The sequence below is a fragment of the Stylophora pistillata genome, chromosome 2 (genome assembly GCF_964205215.1).
Source record: "Stylophora pistillata chromosome 2, jaStyPist1.2, whole genome shotgun sequence".
NCBI lineage: Eukaryota > Metazoa > Cnidaria > Anthozoa > Scleractinia > Pocilloporidae > Stylophora > Stylophora pistillata.
Window position 1 is genome coordinate 9,457,648 of NC_142520.1, and position 17,308 is coordinate 9,474,955.

General features: G+C 36.8%; 1 protein-coding gene across 1 annotated transcript in view; it reads left to right on the plus strand.

The window, feature by feature from the left end:
* Nucleotides 1-12,955: 12,955 nt before the first annotated feature.
* The window catches only part of LOC111345797 (uncharacterized), a 29,928-nt gene continuing 25,575 nt past the window's right edge, over nucleotides 12,956-17,308 (plus strand). The window contains exons 1-3 of the mRNA XM_088747097.1: nucleotides 12,956-13,225; nucleotides 13,706-13,820; nucleotides 14,647-14,769. Of these exons, the coding sequence (XP_088603223.1) occupies nucleotides 13,049-13,225; nucleotides 13,706-13,820; nucleotides 14,647-14,769 (415 nt within the window). The 5' untranslated portion in view covers nucleotides 12,956-13,048. The remainder of the gene's footprint in view (nucleotides 13,226-13,705; nucleotides 13,821-14,646; nucleotides 14,770-17,308) is intronic.

Sequence of the window (17,308 nt, forward strand, 5' to 3'; positions counted from 1 at the left end):
CGGTTTTGCATATGGGGAGAGTGAAATCACTTTTACGCCTCTTCCTTTGGGGGAGGAGGCTGTGGAGTCTATGGGTCGGGTTACGGACTATCTCGTCAAACAGATTGATTGAAATGTTTTCCCTCCTCTCGTGAAGTTTCGGTCGGCCAGCTGTTTCTAGTGCTACACTATATGGCAGGTTAGGAGAGATGATTCTGAGTGCACTTCTTTGGATCCGTTCCAAATCTTCGCTGATGTAGTTTGGTAGAGAACGGCGGAATACAGGACTTGCGTATTCCAAGACGGGCCTAATACATGTCACATAGAATTGCACAAGTTCGCTTGGTACAACTCCGGATCTCTTTAGTTGTCTCAAAAAGTAGAGACGAGAGGAAAATTTTCTATTTAGTTCACAGGTGTGCATGTTCCACTGATCATCCTAAAATGTTGGTGAAAAATTAATATTTGTTCAATATTTCAAGTTCCGAGCATGTTCAGAGATGCAAATGCCATTTCTCGCATTCATGCCAACAAGAGTAAATCCCTATGAATGAATGCTTTTGCTTGTACATATGCGTATAAATGAAAAAACTAAATAATTATCATCAAATTTCAATTAGCAGTTTTATTGTAATGCACCCTAATAAAATACAGCTAATGAATAAACCTAACTGCAGAAGCTACCATTAAAAAGTGTTTGGTTATCATTTTTAGGGATTGCAAACACCTAATTGTCCATTATTCAAACTTCACATTACTTCAATTCTGACATGTTAACTCCAACAGGTTGACTGGCTGTGACAATATCTAAATATCAGCATTTGTGACATACAGCTAATTGAGAAAAGGTTATCAGTTGGTGATTGAGTCAGTGCTCAACTGAGGGTAATTATGAAAAACAGTATATTTTTAATTTTCAGTAACACTGTGAAAATCTTTTCTGAAATGCCTGCATTTAGCTCTGATCAGATAAAGTGTCTGATGCACGCTAGACATATACTTTCTGACTGGCACAAGGAAAAAACAACAGAGGGGTGTGCTATGTTGCTATGCCACTAGTGTGCATCTGACTTTTACAAAGAAAATGATATGTGCGATTCCAGAAAATGATTTCCATAAATCCCTCCCTCCCCTTGTGGAAGGGATTGGAAATTCTAGGGGCGCGGGGGTAGTGGTTAGAATTTTTCATATATATTCTGTAAGACGGGTGGGGGTTGGATGGACATTATCGGGAGTCTCCAAAACTATGATATTGGCTAGAATTGTAGAAACAAAGAAATGTTTTTGTGTTTAAGGCATTTTGCTAGATGTGGCCGCATTTTGGGTACATCAAATATCATAGCAGGATTTTCACCAAATGCAAGGTATGTTGCAAAAGCAATCGCAACTGAACACACCGCAGTCACTGCCATAGGTCTGTAACACATCCCCTCACCATCTGGTTGTAAGCCTCCAAACTTTTGTAGTATTTAAACTGCTGCTTAGTGTAGTAACTAGTTTCCAAAACTAGGTAGCTAACCAAGTCTGTAGCCTCGACAGATGGCAAGCATTCGAGATCGAACTGATCGCTGGAGATACTAGCAGGGTTGACTCCAACTTGTGAGAATTTTTGGAAATATCTCCTCTTAACGTGCGTTTCTAAACCTTTTGCGTACTCAGAAAGCACTGGTATATCTTTAGAAAGACTATCCAGGTCCTTATGGCAGTTTTTCTGTGAAGTATTCATCATCAAATCGAAAAGTACTGCGAGACTCGTGTGAACTGGCTAGCAGCAGATTACGCTGCCGAGGGGCTCTATAATGGCGGACACCTAATTATGGCGACGGCGTGACGTCATGTGAAAACAGACAATACACAGTTAGGAGAGCTGGATAACAAATATTTTTGGTTGCAGCTCCTATTAAACATGCCAGGCAACACCTTGATGCGATTGTTTTTGTATCGACTGACCCACCATATCGGACGTGAGACTCAGAGGACTGGACCGAGTCGTGGAGGCACGCAGCCTTCACTAAGTTTTAAGTAACGCGGGTTTGTTGACCATCACTTACGGCAATCACAGGAATTGCGTACTGTAGAAAAGGTTCATAATACGATGCCTTACGATTAGCACTACCTATATTTCAACGTCAAAAAACTCGCACGATGACTGTAGTTGATTGAGTTTTTGCTTTTGTTAATGTTCCCTTGGCAGAGATTTCGCGAAAGTTGAAACCTTCATGCAAAAGAAAATTGGAAAACCATCAAACTATATTGAAACATGTGCCCTAAACCCTTTTCATAGGAAAAAATTAAAAAAGAAATTTTCCTGAGGACCGCTCCTTGCTAGAGTGGCGCTAAAAAAGCCATTTGCTACATCTATGCGCCTGTATGAGCCCTTTCGTATATTTTTAATTACCTGTACTTGTAGCTTTGGTATCACCCGATCTTCCTCTCGCCCCAGACTCACCTGAACTCTTGTACTTGTGTTTTAACGAAATAGTCATGGCATTATCGCAAGACAACAAAGGAGTCATTCCTGTTTCGTGCAGAGCCCAGGACGCCGCACCGCATTGATCATTTAGCCCTCCAAAGGAACAAAGCGCCATCGTAAAATTATCCTGAAACATCTCATCCGTATACTTTTAATACTTGATAATAACACAAATATTTACATTTGAATAGGGGGGAGGAATGGAAACTTGGCTCAGTCCTAACACTCTCACGTCCAAAATGGCGGGCCCTATTGGCATCATCTCACGTCTCGTGTGGAATTTTTAAGTTAAACAGCAACAATAATTTTTTGTCATCCAGCTCTTCAAGTTCAGAACATCATCATTTGTACTCTATGATGGGTACTAGGTTTTCATAGGAAAAAACAAATTACCTTTATTTTGCTAAACCGCTGGGTGTTTACAGTGCTAGTCAGTGGCCTTCTAAGAGTAATTATAAGCTATGAGTCCAGCTGGTATTTCTAGATAATGAGATTGGTTTGGCTTTAATGTTTTATTTTCACTCACCAAAATACAAAATAAAGGCTCTATGTCCAGGCTTTTGTCTGTTCATAGCATGAATTATGCTCAAAATTCCATTTTGCTTGGCCTTGGAGGGGCATGGAGAGTTTGTGCCTAAAACATAAACCTTAGTAAGCCAAATTTTTCTCAACTGATTTGGATAAATAGGTCACTAAAGTACATACTGGATTCGGTATAAATTTTATTCAAGTAGGCAGGTAAATGTTGTCGTTTTTTGAAAAATGGCAATTCTGGGTAGTGATTTTGACCTCAAATCTGACCTTACTTTAGGAGGATAAATTTTTGGTGCTCCATAGGCCACAAATGGGACCCCTATAAAACTCCAGAACAAACAGTCAGAGAAGGGAGCCAAGGTGGCTTTTGAAATATCTTATCACACTTGACTTTTTTGCCAAGTTTCAGGTGGACCACTACTTTTGGCTCCTGGAACACTTTCTCAGACAGGGACGCTTAAAATTAAAGCTGGGCATACCATCAATACCCGAGGATAGGATGCTATGAAAATATGCGGGAAAACGAGAAGAATTGGAACGTAAAACTATGACCCTTTCAGTTTACCGAAAAATATGCCGAAATATTTAGGTAATATTTGTAATTATGATAGAGACTGGATACAATGCGCGGTATTGTCGGTTGAAAGGCGTGCTCTATTTAAACAATATAGTGTTTATGTCGAGGAACTATCAGACCGATAGTTCTGAGACAAACACTCCTTTGTCTTTATTGTTCACCACTAAATTTTCTTCTGCGCGCCACTTGCAGATCAATCAAATATTTATTCATGGGTACAGCTTGCCACAAATGTCATAATTCGCAACTGTATATTGGCTAAATAATACGTTATACATGTCAGACTTGAAAAGTCACTGTTTTTCCGACTTGCCCAAATTCGCGGCCGTCAAACCATTCAAAATTGTTCACGGATGAGTACTATCCATCCGGGTTTTTTTCTGCGGACGGGTACTATCCATCCGGGTATTTTCTGCGGACGGGTACTATCCATTCGGGTATTTTCCACGGCCGGGCACTATGGGCTGATAGTGTCTCTCCATGGATGAACACTATCGCGTCACGTGATCAATTTAAACCAATAAGAATCGGAGAAAATTTAATGGTGAACTATAACAGAGTATAGAGGATGGAGCTGATTCAAGGCTGTCACGGTATCTGCCAATTTGTGCTGTGTCTGGCATTTGTTTGTTAATCAATTAAAGTGAAATTTCGGAATAAGCGAGCAGGCAGGTAGTAAAAGAAGAACCGACCAAAGGTTTGTAGGCATGCTAAGCGCCGTAATTTGCAATACTATAACACGTGCAAGGACGGAAATCTTTAAAGAGAAAAGGAATGCACCATTTGAGTTCCGAAGGCTATTCTTGGTGAATTATCCACATATGACGAATCCCCGCCGTGTGTTGAGCGCAAGCGGGTGAAGCCAGAGCGGAAGGAAAATTTCCAAAACTGGCGAACCAAATAAGTGTGCAAATCAGTGATGTTATCATGTACAGCTCAGCGCTAGCCTGTTTATTTATAGAGCCTGTTTCATTGTGTCGTCGTTATGCCCACGGGTTTACACCACAAATTTTAACAACAAAATAACCCTAATATGTCGTTTACGTTTATTCTACAAGTTCTTATAACTAGCGTGAATCAGACTTGGGATATTGCGTCGCATAAAAAAGGGCTAAATCTTAGTTTTTTATTGTTTGCATTAATAACATCTGATGTTGGCTTAAAATGTTATTACTTTTGGTTTTGCCATGCGTTGAAAGATGAAAATTGTCCCGAGATTACATTGATTATTTACAAGAAGTGCCTCAAACTACAGCTGTTTGACAAAATAATACAGCCGGAATGGGATTGTATTTTATAACACTGGTGGCGTTAACGGGACATTACAGCTGTCAAACTCTTCTCTTCTACAATTTTTTTTCGATCATTTTTGCATCCCCAGAAACGCATAGTGATCCACACTCGATTCGAGATGAAGCAATTTAGAAAAGAAACGTTTGTGAACTTAATTTGATGGCTTTCTGGCATGTAAAGTTGTTCTTTCTTCACATAGCCAATGGTTTATTTGTCCACAAAACTTGCAAACTTGCGTAAGAACTTAATAGAAAACTATGAATTAAAAGGCAACAACATATGGCAAGTGGAAGCTTCGTGCGAAAGAGTCGTTTCAAGAAGCAAAAAATTAAAAATAAAAAATACGCTTTTTTGATGAGATCGTGTACACTTCGTTATGATAATGTTCGTGACGAATGTTCTAAAAGTTTGGCTGACATGACAGTAATTTGTTTTTTAACTGTTACGCACCCCTGTCGTTTAAACAGACTTATTTTCGCCTGTTAAAATCAATGTAACATTTTTTCTTTATTGGCGATAAAAAAAGCTTGGGAAAAAATCTAAAAAGAACCTTTTTGGGACCTAGTTCACATTGCGTGACGTTTCAGAACTTTTTCTTTATTGAATGTTTAAATAATCATTCTACCCCCAAATGCCAAGTCATTGGATGGGAAAACACCAAACCCGGTAGTGGTTTATGTGTTTTCATTTAAGGAATTTTTAAAATTGTGGAATTGTTTAGACAGAATACAAAAGACTTACATTAGTCAAAATTGGCTCCAATGGCTAAGAATCTACGTACCCCAAGGGAAGTTAATGAGTAACAGTAGAAATAATCATCCCTATTTGGTATCTAGATGTTTCTCTTCTTCTTTTCGTTTTCTTTTTCCGTCGCTCTTTCATTTCGTTTTGATCAATTTTTCAGAGAAATTTCTCTTTCAAAATTCCACAAAACAAGATGCTTGTAATGGGCACATTTCATGCACAAATGATGTTTGAAGAAAATAGTAAACAGGAACAGTTAAGAAACTCATTATCCCGCCTAATTTTGATGAATAATAAATGACGGTAAGAATAAAACTTCGCCGTTTTGGCTCTTCAGGAACCTAGCAGTGCCAGAGATGGGTAACTTATGGTTACTGCATTTATCTCACTTTATTGAAAATATTTTTCAAAAGCAAACTACTGTGATAGTGGGTTAAGAAGGTTTTTTTTTACTTTTTTGACAAGACTCTGAATATGGCCCGCCGTCGCTGCCCGATGCTCTCTTTCATATTTCTTCTTTTTTTGTTTGGAGGCTGGTTCTACACCTTAACAGTCGCAAACCATGGTGAGTTAAGTTTGACATTCTTTTGTGTGGGTTCGATGAAAATGTAGACTATGGCAACTCCGAATCCTGCAAATCTGGAGTTGCAAGAAAGCAAGGGCCCGAAAATTAAGTGAAAAAAATTTGCTATTTGTCAATAAGAGTAACTAACTAGAAATGATGAAGAAGGAAACCACGGTTTTACAAAGCGCTGAAAAATTTAGAAACTTTCGAAACGAGTTGGAACAAACTCGATCGTGTGCGGGAACTTCATTTGGGGTGTTTTGGTTGAAACTTTTCCGCGACGTTTCCTAAGTTTTGAATTTTTACAAAATTTATTCAGATCAATTTCATCATTAAAAAATCAGAAATACTCAATAAAAACTATCTTTTGGAGGGAAAGAAATATTTTACCTGGTTGTTATTAACCAGCAATTCAAATCAAGCTTGCAGAGAAACACTGATGAATTATTCGGATGGCAATGAATAAGAGACACTCAGACTTTTGTAACTTGAGGAGAGAAAATCAAATAATGTAGTTATATCTAAAGGTTTTTGATGCTCAACTTTTACCTGTTGCAGTTTTTATTTGAGTCTCTAAAACCATTAGATTCGTAAAAAATACTCATTGCGTTAGCTATAGCAAACGGAATGAGTACGAAAACTCTGAGTAGCACTTCATATCATCGTAGCTTTTAACAGCAGGTGGTTCAAAAGCGTTTGACTTCAGTTCTATCTCCATGTCTCAAAATAACAGAGCATTCATTCGAATCGTTTCATGAACGGAAGAAACAAAGTTATCCCTAAGAATGCGGAACACAAGGAGAAACGTCTCGATTATTATGATTTTTACATGGAAACACCTTCACATGTTTTTGATCAACGAGGAAAGCCACAAGTAATATTTTCCTTCATTTACGCTAGAGTCTTCATCTTTCAAGAGAACTAAGCCATTATCAAGCGAGTATGAGAATTCTTTATTTCCGTTAGCGTTTCCTTCATTTGAGAAATACCCTATACCTAAGCAATATCTTTGCTTGTCGAAACTCCAGGAACCTGTTTGAAACAGACTACTTTGAAAATTTTGAAAATGAGATTTAGTCTACGGCGAACAATGATATAGCAAACAAAAACTTCATCAGTTATATTGTAGAGACGTTTGTCTCAGTATCATGCCTCCTGGGCAGTATTGCGAAAACTTAGACGCATTTTATTGATCTGCCAGTATATACTCAGCCTGTGTAAGGAAACAAAAGAACTCCTGCAGGGTAAGATAGATTCGTGAGAGGACCTTTAGAAGCAAATAATTGCCTCGACTAACTCACTATATGGTGACTCGCTTGAAAATAGTTAAACACATCTAGTAAGGAAGCCGAGAACAAAGGATGCTCGGAATTTAAACAGAGACCTAAAAAAAAAAAAACAGGGAAAAAGAAAAAATTCGTTGTGTGTTACAATTAATTCAACCAAATCAGTTTCTTTCTTGTTACGAAAACACGTTTAGCAGCCCGAATTTTACGTCAGTATTTCATGTAAGTCCACGCGCTTTCATTACAAGAATTGCAAGAATCTCACGCAGTTATTTTTTTCCAGAGACGCTTATCTTTCTCATAGAGAAAAAAAACCCAACCCATAATATTTCTTAGTAGTGTCGTTGGAAAAACCAATCGATTTTTTACGACTTTCGACCAGTTTTAAGCGGACACCTAGTCATGCTATTCGATCCTAAAATTAAAAAAAAAAAAAAAAAAAAAACTAAACATTCTAATGTCGTCTTCGTCCTAAAATATTATCACCTGAATCATCTTCGTACTCTCAGAACATTAAAAAGCTAATAGAAAAATTTATTTTTCGTCCTCTTTTCGATGGCCTCTCTTGAAGCAGAGGGACCTTACTTATATGGAATCTGCGCATTAGCTTACGAACAAGACATTTCTGAGTTAGACTGTCAGGGAAATTAAGCAGGGATACAAAGTATTTATAGTCTATGTGGAATGATTCCTTGTTATTCCCTATATGTCTGTATATAACAAATAAAATGATAATTTTTTGAACAATGGGTCATAAATAATTTACTCTGTGCGAGTGCCACAGAAGGAGTTCTTTTTAATAAGCCGAACTGTGAGAGATAAATGATCCATGGGAATAAAATTAACAAATTGACAATGGTTTAGCGTGGTCTCTATTGCTATCGACAACGATACTCGTCATCACAGTGGCCAAAATGTTGTGGATTCTTTCGATGCGTGAAACTTCGCGTGACACGTTGACGCGAGCAACGTTATCTGTACTTTTATCAACAACGGCAATGTGGCCAGTCAGATTGCGAAGTAGCTGCCAGATCTGATAAAATTCAGTATTTAATATTCCACTGAACTTATCTTTCTCTCTAAGCGCTAACCTCTTTTGGCTTGGGTATGTTTTGAAGTTTCTAGCTTCTCATAAGCACTTTAGCTCAAGTCGGTAAAATTACGAGAGCCATAATTTCACAAAGAGTTTTAATTAGCAAATACAAGCTGTTTTCTCGCGCTGTTTTAATCTAGTTTGAAAAAAACAAATGTAAAGAATAGTTCATATGGAGAAATATTGCGTTTCATGCATTTCTTACACATCTTTACTTTGTTCAAGTCTAGTTGAGGAAGATTACAATGAACAGGGTATGAGGTCATAAGGAACACAAAAGGAGATGATTTTCTAAAATTCCATGTATTCATTGACATTATTCTTTACATTTACTGTTTCTGTTTGTAACTTGGGGTAAAGCTTCAGAGATCGTCAAAATAAGCACATTTAGGGGTATAACATATATTATTCGTTATGCTTGATTGCAAAAATTCAAAGTTTCACCTTTTAATAATTAATTATAGTACATGGTGAAATATTCACTGAAAGAAAATGACCATTTACCATTTGTGATGAAAACAATAGCAACGATAAAAGTTTTAAATAAGAAAAAGAGTTTGTTGACCTTAGCTTTTGCAAAGTCTTTTACTTCAGAATTTTTTTCTGAGCCACATCAATTGAAATTCGTTTTTATCCGAAAGCGTTTTACATTTTGAAAATTTTAATCCACCCAAAAACGCATGAAAACGGAAACGAATTAAACATTGGAATTTTTCCCCCCAAAAAATATAACCTCTAGTGCTTATATGGCGGAATCGTCAGAGTTTTATTTTCCTGGAGTTCAAGGAAAAAGAATATTACAGAAAGGTTACAAAACAAATGGTCTGGCCTATATGTGGTTAATCAGTAGGAAGACGATACGATAAACAGTCCATTTTTTAGCAAGAAGAATTTCAAAATCCGAATGGACAGAAGTTTTAGCTCATGAATTGATGTCCATTAAAATTTTCGAATCTCTAAGACCTCCCTGTTTTCTGTAAATAATAGTTTTACTCAACATTACTCAATTATATTATATTGTATTCGTTATATTTCGGGACATTTTGGTTCTAACCTTTCGGCGGCGTTTCCTAAGTTTCAAATTTTTACAAGAATTTATTCAGATCAATTTCATTAAACAATCATAAATACGTAATAAAATCTATCTTTCGGAAGAGAAAGAAATACTTTGGCAATAATGGATGGCAATGAATAGGAGACACTCAGACCTTAGTAACTTGGGGAGAGAAAATCAAATGGAGGAATTTTGTTTAAAAGGTTTTTGTTGCTCATGAGTTATCTTTTGCAATTTCTATTTGTCTCTAAACCCATTAGATTCGTAAAAATGAATCAAGGTGTTAGCTGTAACAAACGTAATGAGTATAAAAAACTTTGAGAAACACTTCATATCGTCGTAGCTTTTCACTATAGGTGGTTTAGGAGCGTTTGAATTCAGCTCTGTCTCTATGCATCAAAATAATAGAGTATTCATTCAAATCATTTTATGAAGAAGAAACAAAGATATCTCTAAAAATGCGGAATATAAGGAGAACGTCTCGGTTATCATGGTTTTTAATGAAAACAACTATGCATGATTTTTGATACAACGAGCTTAACTACCAGTAATATATTCCTTCATTTACGCTTGAGTCTTTAACTTTCAAGAGAACGAAGTCATCATCAAGCGAGTATGAAAATTCTTTTTTTATTTTCTGTTATCGTTTCCTTTATTTGAGAAATACCCTATAACTAAGAAATATCTTTGCGAAACTTGAGGCACCTGTTTCGAACAGACTACTTTGAAAATTTTAAAATGGGATTTAGTCCACAGCGAAAAATTATATTGCAAACAGAAACTTAAGCAATTGTATTGTAGAGACGTTTGTCTCCGTATTATGCCCCCTGGGTGGTATTGCGAAAACTTAGACGCACTAGGTTGATATGCTATTAACTACTTAGCGTGTCCAAGGAAACAAAAAAAAAAAAAAAACTCCTGCAGGGCTAGGTAAGCCCGTGAGAGGTCCTTTAGAAAGAAAAAATTGCCTAAACTAACTCAGCATACAGTAACTCATTTGAAAGTAATTCACCAGATCTAGAAAGGAAGTCAAGAACATAAGGTGTGTGGAATTTAAAATAAAAAGGAAAAAAGAAAAAAGTCGTTTAAGGAAGGTTTCAATTAATTTCAACCAAAACATAGTTTTTTCCTTGTTACGAAAACACTTTTAGTAGCAAGAATTTTACGTCTGTATTTCATGTAAGTCCACGCGATTCCAGTACAAGAATTGCAAGAATTTCATCCACTTGATTCTTTTTTTCAGAGACGCATACGTTTTTCATAGAGAAAAGACCCAACATTTCCTAATGACGTCGATGGAAAAACCCATCGATTTTGCATGATTTTTGACTCGTTTTGAGCAGACGCCTGGTAAAAAGGGGTGAAAAATTCTAATATTTCTTTCTTCCTCAATTAATGCCATCTGAATTATCTTTATACCCTCGGAACATCAAGAAAATAATTGAAAAATTACCTTTTCGTCTTCTGTTCGATAGCCTCTCTGGGAGCAGAGGAGCCTTACGTGCAATCTATGCAATAGCTTGCGAACAGAACATTCCAACATTTCTTGAACTGAATTAGCCTGTAAAGGAGATTAAGCAAGGAAACAAAGGATTTATAGTCGATGTGGAATACTCCTTTGTTATTTCTTTAATATCTGTGTTTAATTTATAACAAATAAAATAAAGAAGTTTTGAACAATGGGTCATTAATGATTTACTCAGTACGAGTACCACAGAAGCAGTTTTGTTTAGTAAGCCGAAAAGTGAGCGATAAATGATCCATAAGAATAAAACTAACAAATTGACAGAGGTTTAACGTAATCTCTTCTCTTACCGTGACAACGATATTCGCCATCACAGTGCCCAAAATGTGTTGGATTCGTTCGATGACAGAAAATTTACGTGACACGTTGACGAAAGCAGCGTTGTCTGTACTCTTATCAACAACGGCAAAGTGGTCAATCAGATTGCGAAATTGCCGCCAGTTTAAGTAAAACTCAGTACCTAATATTCCTATGAAGTTATCTTTCTCTCCAAGGGCTAACATCTTTCGACTTAGTTATGTTTGAGGTTGGAAAAATCGGTCACTATCAAGAAAATGGGAATTAATCTTCCTTGTTTTTCTTTTTCAAGCTTGTAACCAGCACCTTAGCTCAAGTCAGTAAAATGACTAGGGTTACGTTTGTCAAATACTTTCATTCAGCAAATACAGGCTGTTTTCTGTGGCTGTTTAAATTTGGTTTGCAAAAAAAAATTTTAAGGAAAGATTCAAATTGGGAAAGAATTTCTTACACATATTTCCTTTGTTCAAATCTAGTTGAGGAAGGATACAATGAATAGGGTATGAGGTCATAAGTAGCGCAAAAAGACATGATTTACCTTGACATTATTCCTTTTATTTATTGTTTGCGTTTTCAACTTGGGATAAAGTTTCAGAGATCATCAAAGTAAGCACATTTTGGGGGAAAACATCATACATTATTCACTTAGTCTATCTTTATTGCAAAAATTCAAGTGTTGATCATTTAATAATTAATTAAAGTACATGGTGATATATTCACGGAAATGAAGATACCATTTCAGGCTACTAACATATTTTTGAAAAGCTTCCTCAGCTTAGCTTGTCGAAAGCTTCTTCTTCTCCAATACTTTTTCTGTGCCCTACCACCCAGATTCAGTCGTTTTCGAAACATTCTACTTTTACAACTTGCGGTGAAAAGAATAGCAATTATAAAAGTTTTAAATTAGAAAGAAAAATGATTGTTTATCTTAGCTTTTGCAATGTTTTTTCTTTTATCTTCTTTTTCCTGAGTCACATCAACTCAAACTCGTTTTTGCTCGAAAACGTTTTATGTTTTAAAACTTTTAATCGACAAAGAAAACGCACGAAAATGCATATGTAAACGGACACGAAATAAAAAATTGCAAACGTTTCTTTAAAGTTTTTTTTTTTCCTCAAAAAAGAAAATATAACCTCTTGTGCAGGCATATTGCGGAATTGTCACAATTCTATTTTGCTGTTGTTAAAGGAGACATAGTATTACAGAAGGGTTACAAAATAAATAGTGTGGCTCCTAAGTGGTTCAGTATAATTCGACCGAAGACTAACCATAGGAAGACGAGACGATAAACTATCTAATTTTTTGAGCAGATGGATTTCAAAATCCGAGTGGATAGAAGTTTTAGCCCATCAATTGATATCCATGAAAATTGTCAAATCTCTAAGACCACACCGTTTTCTCTAAATACTGGTTTTATTGAACATTACTTATATATACTCTACTCTATTCCTGTGTTTTTTTTAGAATTCTTTTTTTGCCAACCTACGCGAGACGATTTGGAGGCCTAACAAAAACTTTCCTCTCACGTCTGATTTATAGATAGCTGTCGGCGTCTAAAGTTCTTGCAACAGAAAGATGGACATGTATTAGTGGGCCACGTCTTTAAAAATATTTTATTACCAGTCGGAATGCATATGTATAGTCACTGCAGAAACTGGTGTACTATGGAAGACAGATGTAAATCAATCAACATGGGACCCGCAGGAGAAAAAGATAAAGTTTTGTGTCAATTGAGTGACTCTGACCACTTACAACACCCAAATCATCTGAAACCGATGGCAGGTTTCATGTATAGGGGCACGGAGGTAAGAGTTTTATTTTTATCTTATTTTTATTTTTGTTTAGGAGTTTGCTGCTGTTTGTAAGCCTTGTGTACCTGTTAATAGAGTTTCCTCGTTCTTCTGTGCGTCTTCGGCAACTCAGATGAAGCAATTTTATCTCAAAACCTTTTTAAGTGAAGCCTGAGAACACCTGAATCGGCTAAAAATGAAAAAGGGATGAATTAATTTAAAAAATAAAGTTCCTGTATAACAAGCGTTCTGATTGGTTGAGACAACATGTCGTATCAGAGTATGAAGTTTCTCCCCCTTCACTTTTTTTGTTCTCTAGCCGCTTGCGTCGTCCTTTACAACAGAACAGAGCAAAGTCGAGGCTTTTTTATTTGTTACACAAAAAAATGAAAAACTCCAAGCATTCCCCTTATGGATAAGAAGTATAAATCGCTCGCATGAATAGCATCTCTGTTATTTTATGACAAAATAAGGCTAACTATTTTTCCCCATTAGAACAAGTGTTGTTTCAATATGTGCTACAATAATGCGACCTGCTTGGTTGGATTTACGGACAAGGGATACAAGTGTGTGTGTCCACCTGGTTACACGGGAGACCACTGTGAAAAAGGCAAGAGTTACTTTGCACGTACGCTCTTATAATCATGTTAGTTACTACAATTATGCTTCTCTTTTGCATCCATTTTACCATGGTCTCGTATGCTTCCACATGTGTTTTGATGACTTACGAGTCATTTTCATCCAGCTGTGGTTCTTAGAGTACAAATAACGCTCAAGACAGGTTTTCTTGCATTGCGCAAGCAACGAATTGGATTGAGGTTACCAACAAAATGGTGAAAAATTGAAATTATCTTTCTAACGATAGAGAGTTGGAATGGCTGGCGAGTATTAATCCAATTTTTTTAGATAAAGGAAAAGAAGAATAGCAGTTAAACGACATTGAAATCTTATCATCTATTAAAGAAAACAGAAACAGCAGCACGACAACTCGCTCATTGCGTTCCGCTTTGCACTCCCCGTAAATAGATATCCGCGAGATTCCCCCGCACTGAATACACAAATTGGCGCGTTGGATAATAAATCTCTTATTAAACGTTTTGGTGCGTAGTTGTTTGTATTTTAACTTGCCCTACGTGCTCGTCAAAATACTGCACACCTCGTAAAAATACTCACCGATAATACAAAACAAGACCTTTATTAAGATCTAGGTATCACACGTTGTATCCGTTCCCCCTGAAAACCACGTGATCCTCCCAATCTCCCCTCCCCCCTCCGATAGAAAATGACTGGTCTCCAAACATTATTCCACGCGATGCTATTTCAGTGAGCTTTCAGTCCTTTCGTTTATCATACGTCATCCAATCAGAACATACTTGCAAACGCTTTTATCAACTTTTTTCAATTTAGTTATTTACAGAAAGAATTTGTTTCTACAGATGTAAACGAGTGTTCCACGAAAACCCACAACTGTGACATCAACGCTGAGTGCAACAATACCGATGGTTCTTTTAACTGCGGCTGCAAGGTTGGGTTTAATGGCGATGGCAAACAATGCACAGGTAACTATGAAATCTGTCCAACTGAATTGCTCCAAGCATCGAAAACAGTTGGTTTATATTTTCCTAAATTTGACGAGCGTATCAAGAACATCAACGATTTTCATAAGAAAGCTGTTTATAGTAATGTACTGAGGAATCAGAGTCGGCTGCTAATGTGTCATTTATTACGCTTTGCATCAATCGCAGTGTTCATTTCATTACGCGTCTCGTGTCTAGGGTTTAATGGCGATGGCAAGAACTGTACAGGTAACCATCAGGTAACCATGACATTTGTCTATCTAAAGTTTACCCAACATAGAACACAGTAGATTCATAATCCTTGTTTGTTTGTATTAGCCTAAACATGACGAGAGCTTCTCTTTTGCTCTCCAAGGACCGTGTATCCATATCGCGATAATTTGCAATAACACAGACGGGTCCCACTTATATGAATGGAAAACCGAGTTTAGTTTCAGCAAGTGTGAAAAATGATCCGCTCTTTCATTGGAGAAAGTCCTATCCATAATTGAATTATTTCAAAGAAATAAATCAATAATTCAGTGTAATATAAGCGTAATGAGTAGTATGTCGCTCGCACCAATCAGATTGCCGCATTTTTCATGTGTCACAAACCAATCATATTGTTGTGGTGGTGACCTTTTTCATGCGGTATTACAGAGAAAAACAACTCGCATTGCGGTGTTGCGGTGATCTCAAGTCTTACAGTATACGTTAAATGTAATATCAAACCGACGGTTTTCGGTGAAATAAACCTTTTCCGAGTTGCAGTTTATTCTTTAACTCTTTCAAAGCTAGATTTTGATAAAAGCTGATAGTTTCGAAAGAAACTGTTTGGGGCTGCGTCAGTGGGAGTAACGAGATAATTTGGATATATCAACAAAGTTGAAACGGTAAATTGGCCACCGTAACGATTACAAAAGCTGACGTTTCGAGCGTTAGCCCTTCGTCAGAGCGAATACAGGAATTGTGGGTTGTGTGTGCTTTTAATGGCAGAAAATGGAGTTACGTTATTGGTGGGAACATAGCAACGAGAAAAACAAGAATAAATTAGTGGAATGAAAAGCGTTCGTTGATCCCTGTGGGATTTAGACTGCCGGTTTGAAAGATGTGCTTTTGTTTAAGATTTTTACGGCTTTCAGGGCTACCGTGCTACAGTGTAATCTATTGAATAACTTGCACCTATTGCAAAAAGATATACATCGGTGAAACAGGCAGAAGACTAGGTGACCGATTCCGAGAACACATTCGAGACGTGCAAAGGAATGACAAGGACACATCGAAACCAGTCGCTGGACATTTTAATTTACCTAATCATTCTAAGCAACATATGGCAATCTGCGGTCTTTCCTTACACTTAGGACAACTTCTTGCGGCTCAGGTAAAACTTCTGCAAAGCATATGCATAAATCATATTTGATTATCTTGTTTTTGCCTTGTGGTTGCTCATTTTGCAAAGGTTGAAAACACCACCAAGTTATGTTACCTGCTGTTTAAACTCAAAACGTTGCGAAGGTGTTTTGCTGTTTCATTCCTTACCTAACTTTTTGTGCGTGTTTGGCTGACTACTGCCCCTGTTACTTTTGAATGGGGTGGAAAAAATCCGGACCGCCTGTGATTAAGACGCTCCTATAAGCTATCCCTGACGAGTACGACGAAGGAAGCAATTAAACATTTAGCTAACTACTAGTTTATTATCGCTTTTAGAAAATCACTATTGTTAAAATAATAAAAGTGCACTCCAATCGAGATATCAATGCTAATTATTTCAATGTTGTGTTACAAATTGTTTTCTTCTACTGCACTTTGCCTTCCGTTACCTGGAAAAGTGGGGGGAGGGGGGAGTAGGAGGAGAGAAAGAATTTAAAAAATTCCTGTTGGGTAAGTTCCGCAGGCCTCTTAAAACTCTCACCTTATTAGAGTCTATTTTGTGACCAACTATGCACCCCATCACTTTTTGTTATACTTGCAAAAAATTTAAACTGCACATTTTTAATTTTTTAATCCCCAATTATCACAAGTTTCGTAAACCCAATATCTCAAAAATGCTTTTCTTAGTAATGGAATGGTAATAGCTGCTGTCAAACAAAAAAAAAAAAAAAGGGATTGTTCATTTGATGAGTAACATACGCTCTTGCATCGTGCATAACCCATTCCACGAGGAAAGAAAAGGAGTACAACTGTTTACAAAAAGGTTGTCGGAAAAACCGCAAGCCATGTTAAGGTATCCGTTTCTTTGCTTCTAAAAGTTCTTCAATGATTCATTATCTATGTTTAAACGGTACTTTCCCGCTACAATTTGGTGTTTACTTTTTACTCTCCACTATGGACTAGACTTTCTCAGATGAAATGCCATTAACAACGTAAATTTTATGACAATCCTACCTCAATAAAGAAACAAAACTCGCAAAGAACGTTATGCTTCTGTTGGTCAATTTTCTATGCGGTTCTCACGTACTTAGACGTTTATTTATTTACAAAAAAATTTCGCTTTTTGCTTCCTTAGACTTCACCTTATCACGTGTCAATTCCTTTCAAACAA